This window comes from Streptopelia decaocto (genome assembly GCF_964273445.1).
Source record: "Streptopelia decaocto genome assembly, chromosome: 18".
NCBI lineage: Eukaryota > Metazoa > Chordata > Aves > Columbiformes > Columbidae > Streptopelia > Streptopelia decaocto.
The window spans coordinates 8,252,772-8,273,962 of record NC_138673.1 but is presented as its reverse complement, the minus strand read 5'-3'; the positions used below and the strand labels follow the sequence as shown (position 1 = coordinate 8,273,962).

Sequence of the window (21,191 nt, the reverse complement as noted above, 5' to 3'; positions counted from 1 at the left end):
ATTACAGGCATTTGAGAAAATATCTGCAAGCTTGCAAAGTCTGGACTCCTGTATAGCAGCCAAGACTTTAATACTGGTGAGACTGATGACAGATAGATGGAAGAGGTAGAAACAGTCTTAAAATCCAAAGCGCTCTACACCAGCGTAGCTCACACTGAAAACAGTACAAGCTGGGATGCCAACTTCAGCTCAGCCCAAACGCATGTGAAAAAAAACCCCCAAAAACCCAACAAAACAAGAAGAGTTACTCAACCTCCCATTTTGCTTTCATTTACCGTCAGCAGAAACGCAACCGAATAGCCCCTGGGAGCCAGATGTGCGACTGTCTTGAATTTCTTTGAGCCTGATTTGCAGAATATAGGGAGTACATGGGATAAGTCACATGAAGTAAAACTCAAGAGGTAACCGGGTAAGGCCTGGCCAAGCACCCGTGTATATACCAGCGTCTGAGGAGGAACAGGAGCATCCCGAGAAGTGCTTGAGCTCTGCTATTGTTCACAAGACCGTGTGCTCTGCAATGTGCTCCCACAAGCTGTTTGGAGATGCTGTTCCTCATGCTGGAGATGAAACAGGAGGAAAATGGATGTGAAATCGGGACAGGAGACGGGGCACGTGCAGGAGATGAACATTTTGTCTCAAGGGGGTGTTTTTCCTCAAACTTGTTTTCTCAAATTCTGGATTTTGGATGTAAGGTTTTAATTTAATGACGGCTACTTTGTCCCCTGCAACGCAGCTGATTCGATTCTACCCAAACAACGCGTGGCGTAAGTGACTTAATGGGCAAGAAAAGCCAAATTCTCTGCAAAACCGCAGTGTCTGAGAGCATCTCCATGTGTCCTACCAAAGCTGTCCTCATTTAAACCAACCCAACCAACCCCCAGCTGCTCATCTCGCAATACCCGGGTGGCTGGAAGGGCCAGCGCTCTCACCGCCTGCTCTACAGCTTTCATTCCATTTTACTTTCATATAGAAGACTGCTCAAGAGAAAAGTGCTTTTCTGCTCCTCGTGGTACCTGTTGCATCTGAAGAAAACACTCTGACTGTCTCCCTAATGGACTCGCACATCCCCAGGGCTGATGCTTCTCGACAGACCGCGATCCTCAACAAACAGACCATCCCCATACGGGAGGAACGGCCAGAAAGTGGGAAGGAACTGCCGAGATGAGTTATTGCAACAACAATAAAACAGTAGCTTTTTCATTTTGTTGGTATGCGTTCCAAAAGTAATACTTTACAACCGAACCTTTAAAGCATGAACAGTAAAAATAGCCCTTTGTGTGTGTATGTGGGTGTGTTTCACCCGAGGAAAAAAAAGAAGACCAGTAGCTGCAATGAAAGACGTAGTACACATACTGAAAAGCCATCAAAAGAAACACGAGCCCAACTCTTCTGGTAAAGCTTTGTTCCTGTCATTTTAAATTTATTCCTCTTTTTCCCTCATCCTATGTTTTTCTTGGGATATCCACACAGACTACATACACACGCTGAAAAGGAGCTCGAAGCAGGAGCAGCGAAGCCCTGTGCCCAGGGTGCCCCGGCACAGCCAAAAGGCACCCGCACCCCACGAGGACACGGGGGACACAGCGGGACCAGAGCTGGTTTTCACAACAAAAACAGGATTGTCAAGATTTTAGGGTGTTCTCTTAAAAGGGAGAGGAGGAGAGAAACCCTGAGCAGGACTGGGGAGGTTTGCACATCGCAAGGGCTGCGTTACCTTCTGGGCACGGCGGGGGCTCAAGGGTGCTCCTGGCTCTGCCCGGCTGTGGGTCCCCATGTGTCCCTGTGTCCCCAGAGAGCTGGGAGGGGGGTGGCCAAGCCAAAAAAGGAACCAGCAGGTCCCTTCTCCACATCCAGCACTGATATGGGTCTCCAGCAACAGGAGTTGCTTCGTGATTTAATGGAGGATTAATCGATCTCTGAGTCTCCCCACGCCCAGTCTTACCCCATTGCCGGGGTCGTTACTGGTTCCAGACTGGGCACGGGGAGCATCCGAAACCAGCATCTTCTCCCTCGACCTCGTGTGCTCGGGCAGGAGGTGGGAGGGGAGGGGAACCGGCAGGCGCCGCAGCCTCTGAAACCACCACCCTTGTTTTCCGACACGAGTTCTGGTTTGGGGCCATCGCCCACCGCACCTTGTGCCATGGTTAAAACACCCTCACACTGACTGTTAATTAGCAGCTGGCAGCTCTGATTGCTCTGCTCTCGGGGCTCTTGTTGTATGTACTGAAGTGATTATTAGAGCTCCGTGTTTAAGCACTCGCTGTTGTCCACTGAGTCGTGAGGAAATTGCAGCTGTGCCAGAATGTTTTAGCAAAATATAAAAAACCAGCAAGTGATCGACATGAGTCACTAAAATGTCCCCCAGCCCCACTTACAAGCACAGTTTTGCATATAAATCGATGCTTAATTCAGCAGTAAATCAAACCTTATCCAGCGCAATCCATAAACTTAATTGGGACAAAAACATCCCATGTAGATGAGCGGTTCCCTCATCCCAGCAATTAAAAATAAAGCACATCAGGCAATTTAAGTGCCCGCTACAGATCAGTACAACACATTCACAGTGCTTTGTTATCCAGAATATGACAACAGGGGTTTAGGGCAAATTCCTCTCCCACCCCACATCCCAGCTTCCCATCTACAGCCATGTCTCAGCATTCTACACCTGCTGTAGAGTCTGAGGAAAGATTACTGCCTCCAAATTGGGTAATATGGGGCCTTCTTGTCATTTTCCATTTCTTCCAGAACACACAAGGTAAAGAATCAGGGAAACTGAGCACCATTCCCAGCTGAGAGCAATTTCCATGATGCCATTTTCTGTGTTAAATCTCTCAAAGTGGCCTGCAGCCAAAGTGGATTTAGAGCTTTAAGTATTTCTTAATTTACCTCTGTAGTTACTGAACATTTTTGCAAGGGAAAAAAAGCTCCAGAATCCAAAGGACTGGGAATGTTCAATCTTGGAGGACACTAGAATGAAGTAAATGAAAAGAAGCTAAACAAAGGAAGAGTCCTAATGGAGCAGGGACGTGCCTTCCCAGTACAGGAAAATTGGAACGGATCTGCTACACGGTCTTCTCTCCTTTAATACAGACTGAAATTTTACATATTCCAAATACTAACTCTGCTTTTAAGTAATTAGATGCATTTCTTATTCAACTGTGAGAATAACCTGGCCTTGAAGGAAAAGGAGGAGGAGGGTGAAGGAAAAAAACCTTGCACCAAACTCAGGTCTAGTAAAAATCACATAAAAGCAACTCTGTCTGATGCAAACAGAGGAATGTGTGCACGAGTGACAAGTATTTATTTAGCTAATTTCATAACACTTAACTTGTTTATATATCATCAGCCCCATCACATGTGCTGCATTTTACCAGTGCTCCAAAGACAAAAATAAATGGCCCACCAGCTGCTGCTTTCTCAAGGTTGTGGTTTACTTGGGTATAAACAGTCAGAGCGAAGTGATTCAACTACTGCTGCGCCGCGTAGGTTGAGATCTGAGGGACCGACACAGCACATGCACCACCTGAAGCGCCGAGCCCTTCCTAACCGTGTTATTTTACTGGGGAAAAAGAAATCCTCTTTTCCTTTGGAACACGTACAAGCTTTATTACCAGCTGCATTCCACTTCCAATATTAGCTGGGGGTGGCGGGGCTGGTTGCAGCTGGAATACATCATAAAGCAGAAAGCTATTAAAATTCATGGCAGCGAGACAGTGTGTTGATCCTACAAAAATGGAGCTCTCTGTTTAATATTTCTAATTAAAAAAAAAAAAAAAAGTTCAATCCACTTTTGTTGTCTTCACCTCTGCCTAAAGCAGTCTGGGTTTTCACAATACTTTGGCAAGAAAACCCCGCTCTGCATTTCAAACGTATAAAAGCCAGCAGTGTAACTGCAACAAAATCCTTAAGCACTAATCGCATGGGCCTCTCTAGGAACGGCTCCATATGTCCCTGAGAGGATCATAGAAGCAACGGGGCTCAATCTCAGTTCCACATTCCCCTTTGAGTACCTCCATTTAACAACCACAAACAAGCAGGCTAGTAAAATCAAAAAGAACACAAAGAGGATAGCAAACCAGAAGGCGCATTTGAAATTTCACACTAACAAAAGTTTTCCCAATTTTAAAGGCTCTCAGCAGTGTTAGGAAGGGAAAGAGAAAGCCTTATGTACTTACAGAAAGTATTTAATTGTCTGTGTGTTTCGCTGCGCTGCAAAAGACCGAAAGCTCTAATCTGAATAATAAGAGGTTTTGGAGTGAAGGATATATTTATAAATACAGCAATTGCTGCTCTAAAAAGCAAGAAATCAATATATGGGTAAGTCTCCAGGCAGCATAAAAGGACAGGTCAATAGTGAAATCAAGCGATCAAAGCAAACAAGAGTCCCCGTTCCCGAAGCAAATGCATCCCCTACCTTGCTCATGGCGGTCAGGGCAGGGTCGCAGGCCGCGTCCAGGTCCTGCACCAACAGCTGGATGCTGTTGGAGATCACACTGCAAAAGAAAACCAAAATCAAGCAGGAGTTTGAGACGAGTGCTCAGCAACACAGCACCAGAACCACAGCACCAGGGTTTGACTGTGAGAGCAGGAAAATCACCTCCAAGCCGACAGTAGCGTTGTGCTGTGAATGCACACCGATAAAACTCGTACGGAATAGAACCCGGGACGTTCTGCACGCTGTTTGTTCATCAGGGAGCTGCACAACCGGCTTTAGTGTGGAGACGACATTTTTATAGTTGACTTTAACTGTGCTGACACATCGAAGGAGCTGGAGATCAAGGGTGTCAGATGGGGTAACCCCCCACCCACGCACCAGAAAGAGGAAAACCCCCTGAGTACTGAGCCCAGAGCGGGACTTGGCTTCAAATTTAATCCAGTCTGCATAAAACTAACATTTTATCATCTCTCCACTTACAGAAACTTGCAAAGAGGATTTTACAAAGCACATCTGTGTGAGTTCTGAACGTGTCTCCCGTTGGAGCAGATCAGGCAGATGTCTTATTTACACTATGTCTAGGATCGCCGCCATCCATCGCTGGGGTTTCACAGAGACACACACCAGGCTAAAGGCCAAATTAGGCAAACACATTTCCCTTCCTCCTCCTGTTTTAAACAGCATGATATTGCTTAGAGATGTATTTGATGCCACCATATTACAACATGCACAAAGGTGCAACTGATCCTAAACCAACAGCCGAGACGCTCAGCCCACCCTCAGGGGCATGTAACCCAGCACCCGCATTGCAGACAACTTCTGCTAGAAGCAATAAGTGACTGTTTCACTAAGTAAGTACAGTTTAAAAAACCAGTGTAAACTTTAAATCTGCCACACATGCCTGTTTACAACTTCAGGATTAGATATGTAAGAACTGGATTTTCCTTTTGCTCTTCTCGTGATGGGAGCGCAGATGGGAATCACAGACCTGTACGAAATGTGACCAGCGCTTCCTCAAACCATCTTTCCTCCCCCTCGTCTTCTTTGTGCAGTTCTGGGTACGACTCTGGAATTCACTATTTAAAATATTTTTAAGCATCCTCATTGAGATACGGTACAACCGCTGCTGGGTCTGGGTGTTGTTCTTCACCACAAGCCGCAGAAGTTGGCTGTTCCCTTTCCTGGAGCACACAAAGACTGGCACAGGATGCCAAGTAAAGACTGTTCCTTCAGAGCAATAATTTGTTTGTAACGGCAAACTCATCCAAAATCAGTTGGAAAAATTAATATGGGAGATGAAGTGACCACTGGCTCCAAGTTACATGATCTGAAACTTGCAATAGGATAAAAAAAAGCCTGTGATTGTTTCTGCTGGTGCTTCTGCTGGGTGCTATGGGATTTACTCCCTTGGGGGATTCCACCAGCTCGAGCGATGCCAAGGGAGCCAGACTGAAACCACTGTCCCCTGGGCACAGCTGATGCTGCACGGCCGGCAGCGACTCGTAGCAAAGAGCTGTGGTTCAGCACCAAAATGAAACACAACACTCGCAGGGGAAAGCAAGTGATTTCATCACCAGTCTCCGCGTGTCAGGAGTCTGTCCCAAGCTGCGTCACCAACTACGGGCTCTCGCCTGAAAACCACAAAACTGCAAATAGGGAGAGAAACCTATTTGTCCGTGTTTTCAAATAAATACCTGCTGTAGATGGGTAATGGTGCAGCAAGAAGCGTGTTGCAAACGCAAAGCACCATGACATGCGGGAGGGTTTGGATCCTGGTGCTGCTCGAAGCCACTTCCAACCTTTGCCTCGGGCAGCAGAGAACAGGAATTCAGTGGCTGTTAATGAAACCCCACGCAATCCCTGACAGACACACAGAAGCCGATGGATTGGGAAGCAGTAGTAAAGTTGTAGTATATGAAGTTCTTACTACAGTAAACTCAAGACTTTGGGCCCTCAGGGGGGTCTCTGAACGCTGCCCATAATCTCACTACAGATCAAGAGGGCGAGGGGGGTGGGAACCGTGGATTTCTGGATTTACACAACAAATCTTTCCACATGTTGAGCTTCAAGAAGAGCTCATTATCTTTTCCACATTTCCCAAGGAAAATGCTTCACCACCCCAAGGGTAAAACCCCCAGGCTGATCACTTTATATACACTGGGGTGGTTCTGCACCTCCTTTCTGTGAAGGAAGCAGCACTTTCCAGGCTTCAGCAGCAACGTTTTATCACTTTCTTTATGACCTTGCTTAACAAGACATCAAATCCCAGAAGAAACAACTTGTTTGATGTTGAATGAGCAAACGCCAGAGAGGTTTATAGCTCTGACTTACACTGACAGAAGGCTGGACAAAGCACTATCCTGGAACAGACTGAAAGTCAATTAAAAAGCCTTTGTTACAAGATACGTCAGGCCTGTCGGTTTAACTTTAAAGCTGTCCAAAAAGGCAGACGTGAACTATACATTTAAACAATTCCCGAAACATGTCATATTGGCCTCCTATGATCGACCACCTCGCAAGACGGGCACTGTGCAAACAGAGCAGCGGCACAGGGCAGGTGGCTCCTGCCAGAGACGCCACAAGAAAACACGGAACTCACCCTTGACTTGGGAAAAACCCATCATACGGCGTATTTTATTTCTAGTCCCCAGCTACCTTGCTTGCTTTGGCTTAGTGGACACGGAAACCCCAGCTTTTGGTCAAGGACTCGCTCTTAAACAGCTCTGAGAAATATCTAAAGGAAGGGAGTCTCTGCAGCCTGGAATGGAGCCTGAGACCACGTGAAAAACCTGGATGGGGATTCAGCGGGATCCTGCCCACTGGAGCAAGAGAGGAGGAATCGCGGGAAGGAAGTCTCTAAAAGGTCTTTCTGCTGCCTGGGCTGACTCTTAGTTTTAGGGAGAAGGAGAGCTGGTGATAGGGGCTGTTTTCCCAGCTTTGCCAAGCTTTTAGTTTGTCTGATGTGAGGCAAAACTATTATTTTTTTCCTCTCAAAGAATATTCAATCTGTTAGTGGCGGAGAGGAGAGGATGTTAGAGGGGAGTATTTTTAGCATCGTTACGTGAAAAGTTATTTTAATGAGTCATAATCTTCTCTCAATTATAATCCCCAAATATAAGATTGGATCGGTCTTTTATGTCATCTGAAATGGGGTTTGATCATACTGACAAGGCTGCTGATTAACAGTGGGAAGTTAAAGCAGGAAGGAATGTACCGAAATAGCTTCCTTTCTTGAAATGTAACAGCCACCTCCCTGAGCTGCCAAGATGCAAATGATGTTTCAAATGGAAACTCACTATTTCCTTTCCCCTTTCCAGTGCTTTTGCTCCTTTGGCGAGGAGGATGGGGAACAACTACATCTGCAGTCTGTCCTGCTGCTCTGGGACTGGCCAGAGGGCGACCATTCCTTCACCAGGGAAACGCTTGTGCCTAAGGCTGCGTGTCTGGGTGGGTTCTACCACACCGGGATCTTGGGCTTGTATTACTCCAGCACCATCTGGCTGACAAACTGGGATGTTTGAGATATTCTGGGAGGATGCACCTGCTGAACGTACATGCTGAACGTGTCCATCTCTCCCGTCAGGTTGATTCTCTCCACTAGACTTGCGTCCACTTTTTCTTTGAGTTTCTCTTCCAGCTGTTAAGAAAAAAAACAAGCAACAGAAAGGTTAGATTTCTTATTTGAAATGATCATTTTTGAAAACTTATGTCCTGGAAAAGTCAGCTTCTTAAAACCTAATCTAAGCCCAGACTATATCCAAAACTCCGGCAGTGAATGGTGGATGTCTCTCCTTGTTGGACGCCCAGACAAACGGATCTGCCAGGACGGGCTACGGCAGCACCGCGTCCTCAGAGGAGTCACCTCCAAGGTCATCTGTGTAACTCTAGTCTGACATGCTAATGTCCCAGCTTAACACCGTGGCACCTGTCCTGCTAATAAAGATGTTTTCCAACACCCTGTCTGCGCCCAAACTGCAGAGGAGGAGGATTGCCAGTTCTCGTGGTGGAGAGGCCCTGGTACAGCCAAACATCGCAGCTCATCTACTAACCCACTGCATTTTGAAAGCACCTGGATGTAAGCAGCGTTGTGGCTGCAAACCATAGCGGCATCAATACCGCCTCTCTTCACTCCACTTTGCCCCAATATTTCATGCAAGCATTTTCCCAAACCTATTTTGAATTACTGGTTTTCTTATATTTATAAAAAAGGGATCATGGACCGCGAGAAGAGTCTTCAAAAACAATTGGTCCCCAATCCAAAACAGATTACATAACAAGTACAAAAGGATTGAATCCAAAACTGATGTTGCAAAGCAGGATTACAGCAAATGAGTTTTCTCATGTAGAAAGAGGAAAATCAATACTTTTCTTTCTTTGAAATATAGATTTAATAACGCAGAGCTCAATAATCAACGGGATGCTACGTGCAGCAGACACCAGCAGGGATACCTGTGTACTTCTGACTCCTCCAGCACCTTGTGATAGAGGGTGATAGGTGCTTGTGATAGGTGCTGCCGGGTGCCCCCCAGGGGTGCTCACCTGCTGGGTGGTGGCCAAACAGTACTCGGCGGTGCTGAGGATGCTGCAGATGAGGCAGAGCTCTTCTAAAGTAAACTTGGCCACTTCGGAGCCTTCCTTTTCTTTCAGCAAACTAGTGATGGTGAGCCCGCCGCTGCTGCTGGTTGTCCTGGAAAAAGAAATATATAAAAAAGACAAAACCCGTAAGGCTTGCAGGTGTGCAGACACACACATTGCAGAATTACTGCAAGGTTTCAACGCCATAAAAAGCCCTCATGACCACAAAATCCAATGTGCTGTGCAACACGGGTCAGCGCCACTCTACATCAAACCACAGCGGCTAGTTTTCTTGAGGAATATCTTTCAGAAAGACAAACAGAACTCTGTGTCAAGTCTTCAGGCAAAGGACAACTCCCTCATTCACAACACGGCGGATCAGGATGCGAGCGGAACAGCTTTCCCCAGCTACCTTCACCTTCACCGCCACTTACTCAAAATCCAATTAAAGATTACAGAAAAATCTCAGTAGCTATCAGGCACATTGTCATATTTATCTTCTCCGTCCTAAACAGATGTCAACATGCATTTGAAACTTTGGTAACCTGTTTTAAAAACTGATGATATCGACACAGTAAATTATAAAAGATACGGCTTCTTTCCACCATCTTCAAGTGATTAATGGCTGTGTATCAACAAAGGAGGACTCAGAACAGTTTAGAGTCAGGAAATTCCCTACCTCTCAACTCTATAATCCAAATCCATTAAAAAAAAATAGGACAGTGATATTTATCTTGGACAGGAAAAATGGAGCACACAAAAAAATGTGTATAAAGAATGCAACTGAGGTCTGATGGAGAATGAACATTAAATTTATCTTTCCACTTGTCTGGATATAACCCTTTCCCCTTCCATCTGTAAAAGATTTTACTGGTTTCAGAAATACATTCGGCTGCTCCCAGGTTTACCAGGGAAACAAACTGGAGATGGTAAATAGCATATAAAATATCAGTAGCTAAGGTTGGCAATATCTCAGGGAGCTCCTTTAGCCTGCACACTTACCCATATTGGTGTAAACCCCTAACGATTTCCTTTACTTGCACTGGATTTACATCTACATATTTTATTCATACATATGGAAGAAGTTACAGAGCAGAGGGAGTTACAAGTAAGCACTTCAGCATCACACAGATAAACCACCCTGATTGTAAATTGTGATACGTATAATGCTGAGTTAAGACAGCATGACTTTGTTGCCCAAGTGGCAGGGTAAGGGCAATTCTAAAAGCCAGACCTCTCTGAAGAGACTTGGGCTGGTGTTTCAAAAGGAACCTCAAGAAACTGCAAATCTGACTGCTAATCAAAGCCAAATATGAGGCTATTTGCCAGGGGCCATTAAAAGAAAAACAATACTGTGACTGTCCATTCGGTCTCTCCCTGTTTCTCGGTGCAACGATTTGAACTTTTGAGGAAATCGTGAAGTAAACGCAGTTGTGTTGATTTGACGGTGAAACACGAGTGTCCACAAGGATGTATTTATTAATCATTTTTACAAAGCATCCGCTCCTCCCTGGGATGTCTCACCAGACGGTTGAGACCGTTTGGGAAGGGAAACTCACTTGGGCAGGTTTCCAGAGAGAATTTTCCAGGCGTATTCCCGAAGGTACTTCTGGAAGATGGTGGTGAGGGCGATCATGGGCTCGCCGGTGCTGAGCTGGGAGCACTGCACCATGCACTTCTTGTAGTACACAAAGAGGTCGGCGCAGCTGGGCAGGACGGCGCCTCCTTCGTCCACGTTGGGCTTGGGGGGACCCTGAGCCTTGAAATCAGCCACAAACCTGTCGATCAGCTCACCGAGATTCCTGATGTGGGGGAACAACGGAAAGATATTTTAGTATGTTAGAGGAGGAAATGGGGAGAAGAGAGACAATAACGCTTCAAACCAGATGCCCCATCTTGTGACACACCACCAAATGCATTTAGGTTTTAACAGCTGGGTTTTCCAGCCTTTTCTTATCTCCACCCTCTCAGCACAAAGCTCACGCAATAACGTGGATGGGACCGATGAGTAACGACCTTTTGTACTCCAGAGTTTTAGTGGCAGCTTCGATCTGTTCTCCAGTCGCACATAAAAGCTCGCAAACCTGCCAGGGCTGGGTTCAGCACATTTGATGCAAGTGCATAAAGCGTACGCTCGAGTTTCATTCCTGGCACCGGCAAATGTAACAGTCGGGCTTCCCAAATCACCGGCCTCCGGCACAGAGCCCGGGGAATACAGCTTTTAAAGGGATGTGTTCAGAATGGTGTCTGCAATTGGCCATTTCTTGGTCCCATTTGGATACCACCTGGTTTTGCAGAACCTCACACATCCTTTAAAGAGGTTTTATTTAGCGTGAGCACAAAGCTCGCTTCTGACTCAAACTCCTTTTAAAAGCACAAAAAGCCCTCCTGTTGTCTCAAGTGATTCATTAGAACCCAGTCCTTACTCAAATATTTTGGGTTTTAGGCAACAATAAACTTCACTCCACCATTTCATCATGACAAAAAGGCTTTTCAACACGGCAGAGGGCCAGAACCATCACCACGGGACCGGAGAAGCCTCTTGATCCTGGGCTGTTCCTCTGCTCCTACTCCCCCAGAGACAGCACATCCGTGTCAGGAACCAAGAGCAGCCCTCCCGACACTGGAGCTCAGCACAGACGAACTAAATTACAGCAATAAACCTCCTCCCCCAGACACACTAATGCACACAAACTTCCACAAGGAAGTCTTTTGAGGAATATAAAGACATTTCAGATGACAGGATGGCAACTCTGCTGACCAAAAGGAGGCAAGAAGTTCCTGGATTTTATACTCCTGTTTAACACCAGTCTCGGCTCCACTTGCCCCTTTCTTTATTTTAGTCTTGTGGAAGAGAAACCCACTGATTCCAGCTCAACACAAGTAGAAAAGGTGACCTGGCTCTTCCCTGACAGATTGCTGCAAAGGGACGAGCTCCTACCCTGCATGATCCCCTGCGCCAAACTCACCTACAGAAATGTGCTGGCAATAGCAGGGCTTTAAATCACGAGGCTTAACCTTAAGCCTTGGCTTAAGCTAGGCTCAAAGGCTATTGCAAAGACAAGTAGCCCCTTTTTCCATGCTTATTGCTTGCTGCTGTGAGCACTTTACATAGCTCTGATTCCACAGATATACAGAGTTCCTCGGCTTTGTTACAAGAGCCGTAAAAACATCAGGCTGCTCAACCGACGTGATAAATCTCTACCCTGGCACAAGCAATTGAAGGCTGAACTGAAGTATTGATTGTGTTTGACCACAGAGAAGGAAAACGTCCCTCTAGAGCTGCGGGACCTGAGCAGCCGCTGCCGCCAGGGGCTCCATGTGCTGCTGCGTCCCATCGGCTTCTCCAGCAAAGCGGCCGCGGCTCGTTCCTCATCAGAAGTCCCACCAAATCAACCAGCTGCGTTTCCACCTCTGCGCTGCTCCATCTGAGAAAAAGTGGAGCTCTCATTGCATTCACCAGCCGCTTTTCCTTCTTTGGCATTTTCTCGGTCTCAAGACGTGGCGAGGAATGTCAGCGGGTTTGTGTCTTTATGCTTATCCACATGTTCTCCTCTTCTCCGAGGCAAAGTGAAATGTATCTACATTTTCCCGGATGAACAAAATGAAATGTATCTACATTTTCCTGGTTCCCCAAGGTCTTGCCAACTGGGATGCGGGAGCAAACGCAGCTGTCCAGAATAGCTGGGAGAGCAGCGCTGTGTTCTGATCCCAGCCTGGACAAACGGCCTGTCAAAGGACTGCTCTTCCTTCAGCAGGGCACTGATACAGGCAAAAATGCAGGATATTGTGTGCTAATGGAACTAATATATGACTAATGAACACCTCAGTCCATGTCACTCAGACTTACGCATCAGTCTCCGTTGGCCCAAATACAACAGGAATTCTTACAACCGGTGCGTGGTACAACAGGAGCACAAAGAATTTGGCAGGACATGAAACATGGAGAAGGTGGGAGAGCTACAGAAAATGGGCATTTTCTCTGCAAAAAAAGCTCACAGAAGATCCTCTGGTAACGCAGATGTGGTATTTCCTAACCGTAGTGTATTTACTGGGAGCAAGAACTCTCCAAATCTAACCAAGAGAAAATATGAAATCATATAAAGGGAATGTTACTCTGGGTCTTAAGTCCTTTAATTCCTATATTCCTCTTCCTTTTTGCTTTCACTCAACCTACTCAGTGTTCTTCGTGCATCTCTGGCAACCAGGAGAGGAACCAGGCAACTCCTGAGCAGCACGGGAGAAGAACACGGTGCTTGCTAAGTCAGGCTGTGAACAGTCGGTATCTGGTGGGTACGGGAAGGACAACAGCACTGAGACACCTGGTAGGACAGTTTCCAGAGACACAAAGAGCCCTTTTTCCAAACCATCTGAATGCACATGTGCATTTTCTCAGGTTTAAGCACAGCTCTGCGTCCTCCCAGGGCTGCAGACCCGGCTCCAACACACCACAAAGAGCTCAAGACACCGATCCCTAAGGGGCAGAAACGAAACCTGCTCCGCTGCTCAGAAATCTGATATTTACACCGCAGCTAAGGGCGGACAGCAGCGTCTTCAAAGTCTTGCTTTCAGGTGTCGCCTCTTAAATTGCTGCAGATTTTGGCAATGTGCTTCTTTAAATGGGTATGGAAACAATTTTTCAGGAGAAAAGGTCCGGGCTGCTTTCTTCCACAGACTTGCGGCAATGACGAACAAAACTGTCACACTATTCAGAGCCCAAATATACAATTAATTACCTAAGCAACTCCTCACTTTCAGACATCAGCAACAGATTCCCCAAAAGTTCAACCGAAGGAGGAAGAAGACAGGAAAATAACGAAGGAGCCCAATTTTTGGCAGGCAGGGTCAGCATGGGGAATACCGCGGCAGTTTCTCTTTGAACTCCTTGCAGCCCGTGGCTATAAAGCTAATATAAAACATTTCAAGACTGGAAAAGAAAAGGACAAAAAGAAATCAATGGAAAGGGCCAGGACAGTGGGGTAGAATTACGGAAATGGTGAATAAAATGGCCCCCAGTGAGATGGGAAGAAATATTTATACAAGTTAGTGCTCAGAGAAAATATCTGTTCCCTTTGTTATACTGCAGAGCAGAACCTAAAGCCAGCACGACAGACCCTTGTGCAAGGTTTAATTTTATTGTTTCTTTTTTTTTAAGCATAAAATGTTGATGCGACATAGGAAACCTTTTTCAAGATGGAAAAATCAGGGCAGTACGAGCCTCGGGTTATTCACTCTCTCATGTGTAAAGTCCTTGGAAAACAGAAGGGCATAGACAGATGAGTTACATGCAACTGGCTCCTCTTTCTCCTCTCCAGCCACTAACCTGCACTCAAAGACCATAGTAAACCTTTTTCAACTATGCCCTTTCCCCACTGGCTCTGCAGTTGTTATTTAAACCACGGTGTGAATTGAGGTGCACAAGAAAAATAAGGTGATAGCTCTCAAAACTTCTCAGAGCTCTAAGCTGAAAGCTCCTTTCATTCCAGTTATTTTGCTGCAAGTCAAAGAGGAAGATGAAGAAGGGTTCTGTGGATTAAAGCCCAATCTGTGCGCGATGATAATGTTATCTTACTGCCAGCTCATCTACAGCAGCTTTCATCTAAGGATCTCAAATAACTTATTTCTACAAAGCAAATCTTCAAACTCCTCTGCCACGAAGCCACATGTGTATTTCACAGAAAAAGCAAACCTGCTATTTGTGGAAGACATGAGACGAAAGAAAAGCATTTGTCTGCAGCGGGAATTGCAGAGGGAACAGAAGCAATTTCAGAAGCACTAAAGCCTCTTCCACAGAACAGCAACGGGCACCGTTCCTGCCGGCCTTCGCAATTACAGACAACCCGACACCCCCAGCGCTCCGGACGCTCATTTCTGCCCAAGAAAAGGCCCTGCTCGTTCTTTCTCGAACCACAAATACTGCTCCTGCTGAGATCAGAAAACACACTTGCAATAAATTAATTTTCTGCAGCTTGAGTACAGACTCCAGTTCAATCCAACTGCAATACACACTCAAAAACAAACCCAAAAGAGCGTGCTGGTTACTCACTTGTCCTGGGACTCGATATACACATAAAGGTGAGGCTCAAAGCACTTGGAAACAATGCCATGGAAAGGATTGTCAGGGACCTTTGGCTTCTTTGGCTGTAAGGAAACATTCAGAGTGTTGGTTTAAGACCTAGGAGAAATATTAACGTAACAGCCCAGAAAGATCTAACTCTTTAGAAATACTACAACACATAAATCTACTGCCAAATCATGGACAGTATGTAACGAACAGTATACACAGCCCCAGCGTGTCCAAGCCTCCCCTTGCTCTTACGGAGCTGTTACTATTCCAAGGAAATATCTTTTCACTTGTAAAATATTCTTATCATTAAAGAGAAGCCTGCTGCATGATAACAGATTTCAGCAGAACAATCTTAATGCAGTTGGTAAATAAAACTTTGCTGAACCTTTGAACACTAACAAGACTCCACTAGCCACCTCTGAAATGAAATGCAGCAGTTATTTGGAAGCAGCATTGAAGAAATCCCTACATTTTAGAACATTAATAACTCAAAGTTCCAGATTTCATCTGGACGAATTTTATTTAGATAAACAGAACAAAATTACTGGAGGAACTGGAATTATACAGGCAACATTACAGGACTGCTCTCACTGTGAAACAAGTTTCTCAGAATGCAAAGACTTCTATTTTAAAATCACATTTAGAGCATTAAGCACATATGCCATTGGGGAGTCATCCGGTTTACTCTCATTTTACTTTAGTGCTGCACTCTACACAGTGGCCAAACACATCACACTGAAGCCACCGGGACTACTCACATGCTTTAGTTTGTGCACGTTTAACTACCAGGTTGGGCAGGGCCTTTAAGCTCATTTTCAGCTACATTTTATTTTCACTGATAGACAATTTTTCTTGTTGCTTCCCGGCAAGCTGGCGATTTTTCACTGGGAAGCCTGCAAAGAGGGCTGCGGTGATCGGCAATGGAATTCCTGCCTCTCCGCAAAGAGCCAGGAGCAGCTCCCAGCCAACAGGAGATGAATTTTTCCAGCTCAATTTCTTTTTTAGAATAAGAAAAGCAAAACAAGAGAGCCTAAAGGACACGCTCTCCTAAATGATAGAGGAGGTGGCGCAAAGTCACTTGCAGAAATAGCGAAGAATGGCAAGGGAAGCGCTTCTCAGAAATAATTAAGACTCAAAGACACATGCAAGCCAAAAATGAGCAAGTGGTTTTATGGAGAGCAGACCACCTCTATGAGACTGCCTTCACTCACCTCCTCACAACAGCATGGCTGGGGAATGTATGTTTTTACAGCTTTGGGACAGAGCCACTGCCCGGTGCCCCAGCCCCTCTGCTCACTGGGGTTGGGAGGAAAACAATAGGTGGGAATTACAGAAACCCACCGGTCGCCAAGTCCCCAGGATGACAAAGGTTGCAGATTCATGATATTTATGATTTACCAGGCTGGAAAAGCCAACTCCTACTGCAGGACTGGTTTTCTGTGTGTCTTTGCACCGTGCTGCTCCCAGCATGTCTGGTGGAGAGAATACTAAATCTTTTAACAGTAGCAGTGAAGCTGTATTTTTGAGTGTGCAATCCTGTCCAAAAGCTGCAGATGTTTAAGCTATTTCCTCCTTGAGTTTGATGGAAATAATAAAAGGTTACTGTTGTCACAGTAAGGAGGTCTGCAGCTGGCCCAGTTTCCTTTCATTACTATCCAAAGTAAACAGATTAAAATGAACTGTTAGGATCACTAAAAGAGTTTCTTTTTTAACATGGATCCCCCTTCCCCCAACTCTTGTGCTCCCTCTTACACTCCCAAGTGTCTCAAATTCTCAGGACTAGTGTCTCGGAAGAGCTTTACCACTCAAAACTCTTCATCTTCAACCCTTCCCGTCCAGGAGAGGGGAGCTGCCCTGCTTGTGTGCAAATCTGGAGGGGACGTGCTGCACCCAGCTGTGCTGGTGAACAGCTACCACCCCCAAAACACGGACAGGAGTGGGTCCTGGGGCCCTGGTCACCCATCAGGTGTAAGTGGCCCATTGACAGGGCTGTGAACTCCCCGAACAAAGAGGGTACCTGCCCTGAGCAACGCACAACCGAGCCCTTAGAAAACGTCTGTCTGGTGAGTAAAAAATACGGGGCTTACAGGCTTTGATACTGGTGCCAATTAAAACAATTGCTTTTGCTATTCAGTCCTTTAATGTTTGCAAAGGGCTTTGGAAACCAGTGCTTTTACAAGCAGTGAGGTGTTGCCTGCTTTGCAGGGGTACTGGATTGAAAAACGCTATAGAGATAAAAAATCCCAGAAGTAATATATTAGGAGTGAAAATCTGAAACTTGACACTTGAAAGTTCAATGAGTTGCCTGGTGATTCCAGACTTTGTTTGTTTGGCTGACAAAGCAAAATACAAATTGCAACTCCTTGCAGTGGGAGCTTCTCCTGGGGTCTGAAAACCCAACTACGCTAGTTCATCTTTCTTTGACAGAAATCCTGTAGTTACTTTTGAGCTGTTGCTGCACGGGTTAGAACAGAATCCAACTCACTCTCACGTGGCAGGGTTGTCTCCACATTATTAACTGAAATAAAGATTGCTTTGGTTTCAGGGAAGTGAGCCAGAACAAACCATGGTCGTACTGGGAGCCTGTATGCTGCACAAAGGATCAAAACTGCGCTAAATTAATTGCTGTGAAAAACAAACCTTTCAAATCAATGTGATGGGAAAAGCTTAGGCACCACCAGAGATTTTGACACGGAGACTGCCCCCCTGACAACTGGAGAACTTCAAAGACTTACTTTGTCTGTATCACTTTTCTCAATCACAATCTCATCTGTCTCTGTCCCAGTTTCATCCTCCAGAAATGGGTTGGTGGAGGGAGGTGGCACTTCTGGTTTCTTCTGTTAAAAAAAAGAGGAATCTCCTCAGAGAATGGTCTGTTTTGACCCCTCTCACACACAGTTTTGCTTTACTAAGCCCTTCAAGCATGGAGGTGACTGCAGAGGCTGCGCCTCTCCAAAAAGACCAGAGCACATGACCACGGGGTCTGGCTCCCTCTCCATCACTCCACCAGCACCCGTCATCTCCAGCACCCTCTTACAGCCTCCTCTTCTTGCACACACAATCACCCACCCGCCTGAATTGTCCCTAGAAAGTGTGTTTTGACCAGGGCTGGATTTCCACTCTCTCAAACCGCACATGCCAAAGCAGGCGGTCTCTGCCAGGAGGACCCGCGACAGCAGATGCCAAAACTGCTGCTGCAGTGGATCCTGCATCACTGCTCGTCCCCACTGGGCACTCCCCAGACAGCTATTTATAATTATGGCCTTCATTTTGTGTACAAAACAGGTCAGATGGTGACATCCAGAGTGCCGTAGCCTCTAGGCAGCTCGCAAAGGGGGACAAAGAGGATTTTCTTTCATTTCAAGCCACGCGTTCCCCTTCTGTTTTTCTCAGTGATAACAATTTCTGTACCTACCTTCTCCAAAGGGATAACAACCCAGCGAAGCCAATTTAATTAAAGCTGCAAATTTCGTATGAAATTTGTCAAAAAAATAAAGCCATATCCTTGAGAGATCTAAATTCAGCCAGGAGGAAAAACCTCACAGGACTCCTCTTTTTAATTAGCGGCACCTACTGATCCGCAGTAAATTACAAACAGCTTCAGCAGGATTGCCTGGTAGGCTGAATTAGCACATCCAAGAAGGCTTGAAGACACCAGCTGGACAGAGGAGCCAACCTCAAAGCAGTGGCTTCTGAGCCACACGTGGACTCTGTGCTCCCAGGACACTTGGCTGGCAGAGCTTTTGGCTGAGACTGCAGGCAGAAAAAGCCCAGAGATACTCACTGAGCTGTTTCTCTTGGCTCTGCCTTTACGATCTACCAAATGAGACACTGAAAAGTAGAAGCTACCAATGCCCCTGAAAATAAGACTAACCCAGCAGACAGTGTGGCATTGAGAGCTGGTACCGTGTGGTGAACGTGTGGTAACTGGAAATGAAGAGAAGAAGGGACTTTTAGTTATAATGTGTCATCGACATGCAGAGAACAAACATTATAATGCAGTCACCATGCCATAATTACTTTGTGGTTCTCCATAGCAAACAGTTGCAAACAGCACAGTGCCCAGGAGAACCAAAAAAGCACATAAACAGTGTAGTTTTTTGAGCTTTATGCCATCTTCTTTACCACACTCTGCAAGATCAAGAATCACCTTCCCAATTACAACCCACTGAGCCTGGTCTAACCTGCCACTTCCCATTGCCACAGCCACATGTCAGAGGGAGCTTTTTGCCCCCGAAGCAGCTGTGGACTAAGGAGTTGCTCTTTAGAAATCCCCTTACCGCTGTCCCATCGGCGAGGGTGCAACCTGAGAAGCGTTTAGCTAGAAGTCCTTCAAAGTTGGTTGTCCTTTGAATTGCAAACAAAAGCAATTTCACCTCAATCTCCTTTGCTCTTGTGCGCATTATCTTAGCGAGCTCTGTCCTGAAAGAGAGAGGGTGAAAACAGAAAAAAAAGAGATGTGGTTTTTGATAAATAGAAAGATCTGAAACCTAACTTTGTAGTTCAGTCTATTCCCTAGTGACATTTTCACCACAAAATTCAAGCTAACTCCTAAGATGCTCTCTGGCATAAAACGCTTCAAACAAAACCACAGATGTTTACAGCTTTGTGGGTAACAGGACCCCATCTCCTGACACCCAGCGTACCCCGCAGCACCAAAGCTTGGGAAGCGCAGTGTCCCTGTTGGGGTCCCAGAACAAAGGTGATGGTGCTACTGGGACACAGCTGGTCCCACCTCTGGCTGGCAAAGAGCTCCGGGAGAGGCAGTCACAGCGTGGTCAGCTCACGCTACTTCACTCAGCTTCTAATACGACTGATTTTTACCTCTGTTACACTGAAAATTGTCCACATCACCTCACTCTCTCAACAAACAGCACTTGCCGTTTCAGTGACACTTCTCAGGGTCCTCGCTCTCCACTCGCTTTTAATCACAGACAATTCTACACAGATATTTGTCTATGGACAAATGGATATACGATCAATCAGGCGGCAGAGGAGCCAACCTGTTGCGTTTCAGGCGCTCACCTGGTGACGTGGCAGAACTCCACGGCGATGCGCTCCGTCATGCACCACTCCTGCGGGAACATGCGCCCGTACTTCTCCTCGTAGTCCACCAGCTGACGCTTGATCCAAGCGTAGCGCCTGTCGATCTTATCCAGCCACGCCACCTGAAAGAAGACAGAGAACAGCATCCTTAACAATGGCAGCTGCTCATATTCAGCCTGGCTGCTCAACGGTGCTGCCGCAGTTCCGCGGAGCGGCTTGGGCGATCGATCAAAGCCAACTTGACCACTATTAATAATCCTTTGAATGCTAACAGTCGTTCTTCAAAGCGCTTAAACACATGCCAGACTGCAAACACCATCTTGTGCCAATTAAAAGAGCAAGTTCTGTTGAAAATGAGGATAGCAGGACTCCTAAATCATGGGGGTACTATTGAAAACTCAATAATAATTTATTTCTTCCCACCCTCCTTGTTTCGCAGACAGAGAAATCAGAGTTAACAGTGGGATGAGAACGCAGGAATTCCTGGATTCTCACGTTCAGCTGGTTTTCACACTCTGGGCACTGTGGACTCGCAAACTTCTACAAGAATTGATACAACCTGAGCAGGATATGATTTCCACCCCCCCAATATTAGTGTTTATCATCACTAAGTAGAAAGATTACACCAAAAATCTTTGATGGAAAAACGCTATTTAAAATGAAGCATTTTAGCCTTTTTCTCCTCTCTGTCACAAAATGTCAAAATTTCAAAATCGCCGAAATACATTTTGATCCAAAGTGGGTTTTGTTTGGTTATTGGGGCTTTTTTTCCTCAAGTCCGAGATGACTATAGTAAATTTTAAAGGAGCTGTTAGCATCAAGACAGGAAGTTTATAAATTAACTACAAAGATTAATCCACTTCCTGGAAATCTCTCCCTGCCTTCTTATGCATTTTGGGTATATTTTTTGGTTTGTTTGATGGGAGGTGGTGCTGTTTTTAAATGTTTTGGGGTCTGCAATTTTCAGAGTCTGATTTTTCAACCCTTTACAGGGTAGAAAATATATATGTCCCTCAAATGTATATATTTATGATAGGAGGGGAAAACACGTGCAGAGCTGGGGAGGAA

General features: G+C 45.8%; 1 protein-coding gene across 1 annotated transcript in view; it reads right to left on the bottom strand.

The window, feature by feature from the left end:
- The window catches only part of VPS53 (VPS53 subunit of GARP complex), a 59,268-nt gene that overhangs the window by 12,320 nt on the left and 25,757 nt on the right, over positions 1–21,191 (bottom strand). Inside the window, exons 10-17 of the mRNA XM_082068649.1 lie at positions 20,103–20,245; positions 19,358–19,499; positions 17,813–17,914; positions 15,057–15,151; positions 10,570–10,812; positions 8,975–9,122; positions 7,990–8,072; positions 4,415–4,493 (exon numbers count right to left, since the gene is read on the bottom strand). Coding sequence (XP_081924775.1) covers positions 4,415–4,493; positions 7,990–8,072; positions 8,975–9,122; positions 10,570–10,812; positions 15,057–15,151; positions 17,813–17,914; positions 19,358–19,499; positions 20,103–20,245 — 1,035 coding nt within the window. The remainder of the gene's footprint in view (positions 1–4,414; positions 4,494–7,989; positions 8,073–8,974; positions 9,123–10,569; positions 10,813–15,056; positions 15,152–17,812; positions 17,915–19,357; positions 19,500–20,102; positions 20,246–21,191) is intronic.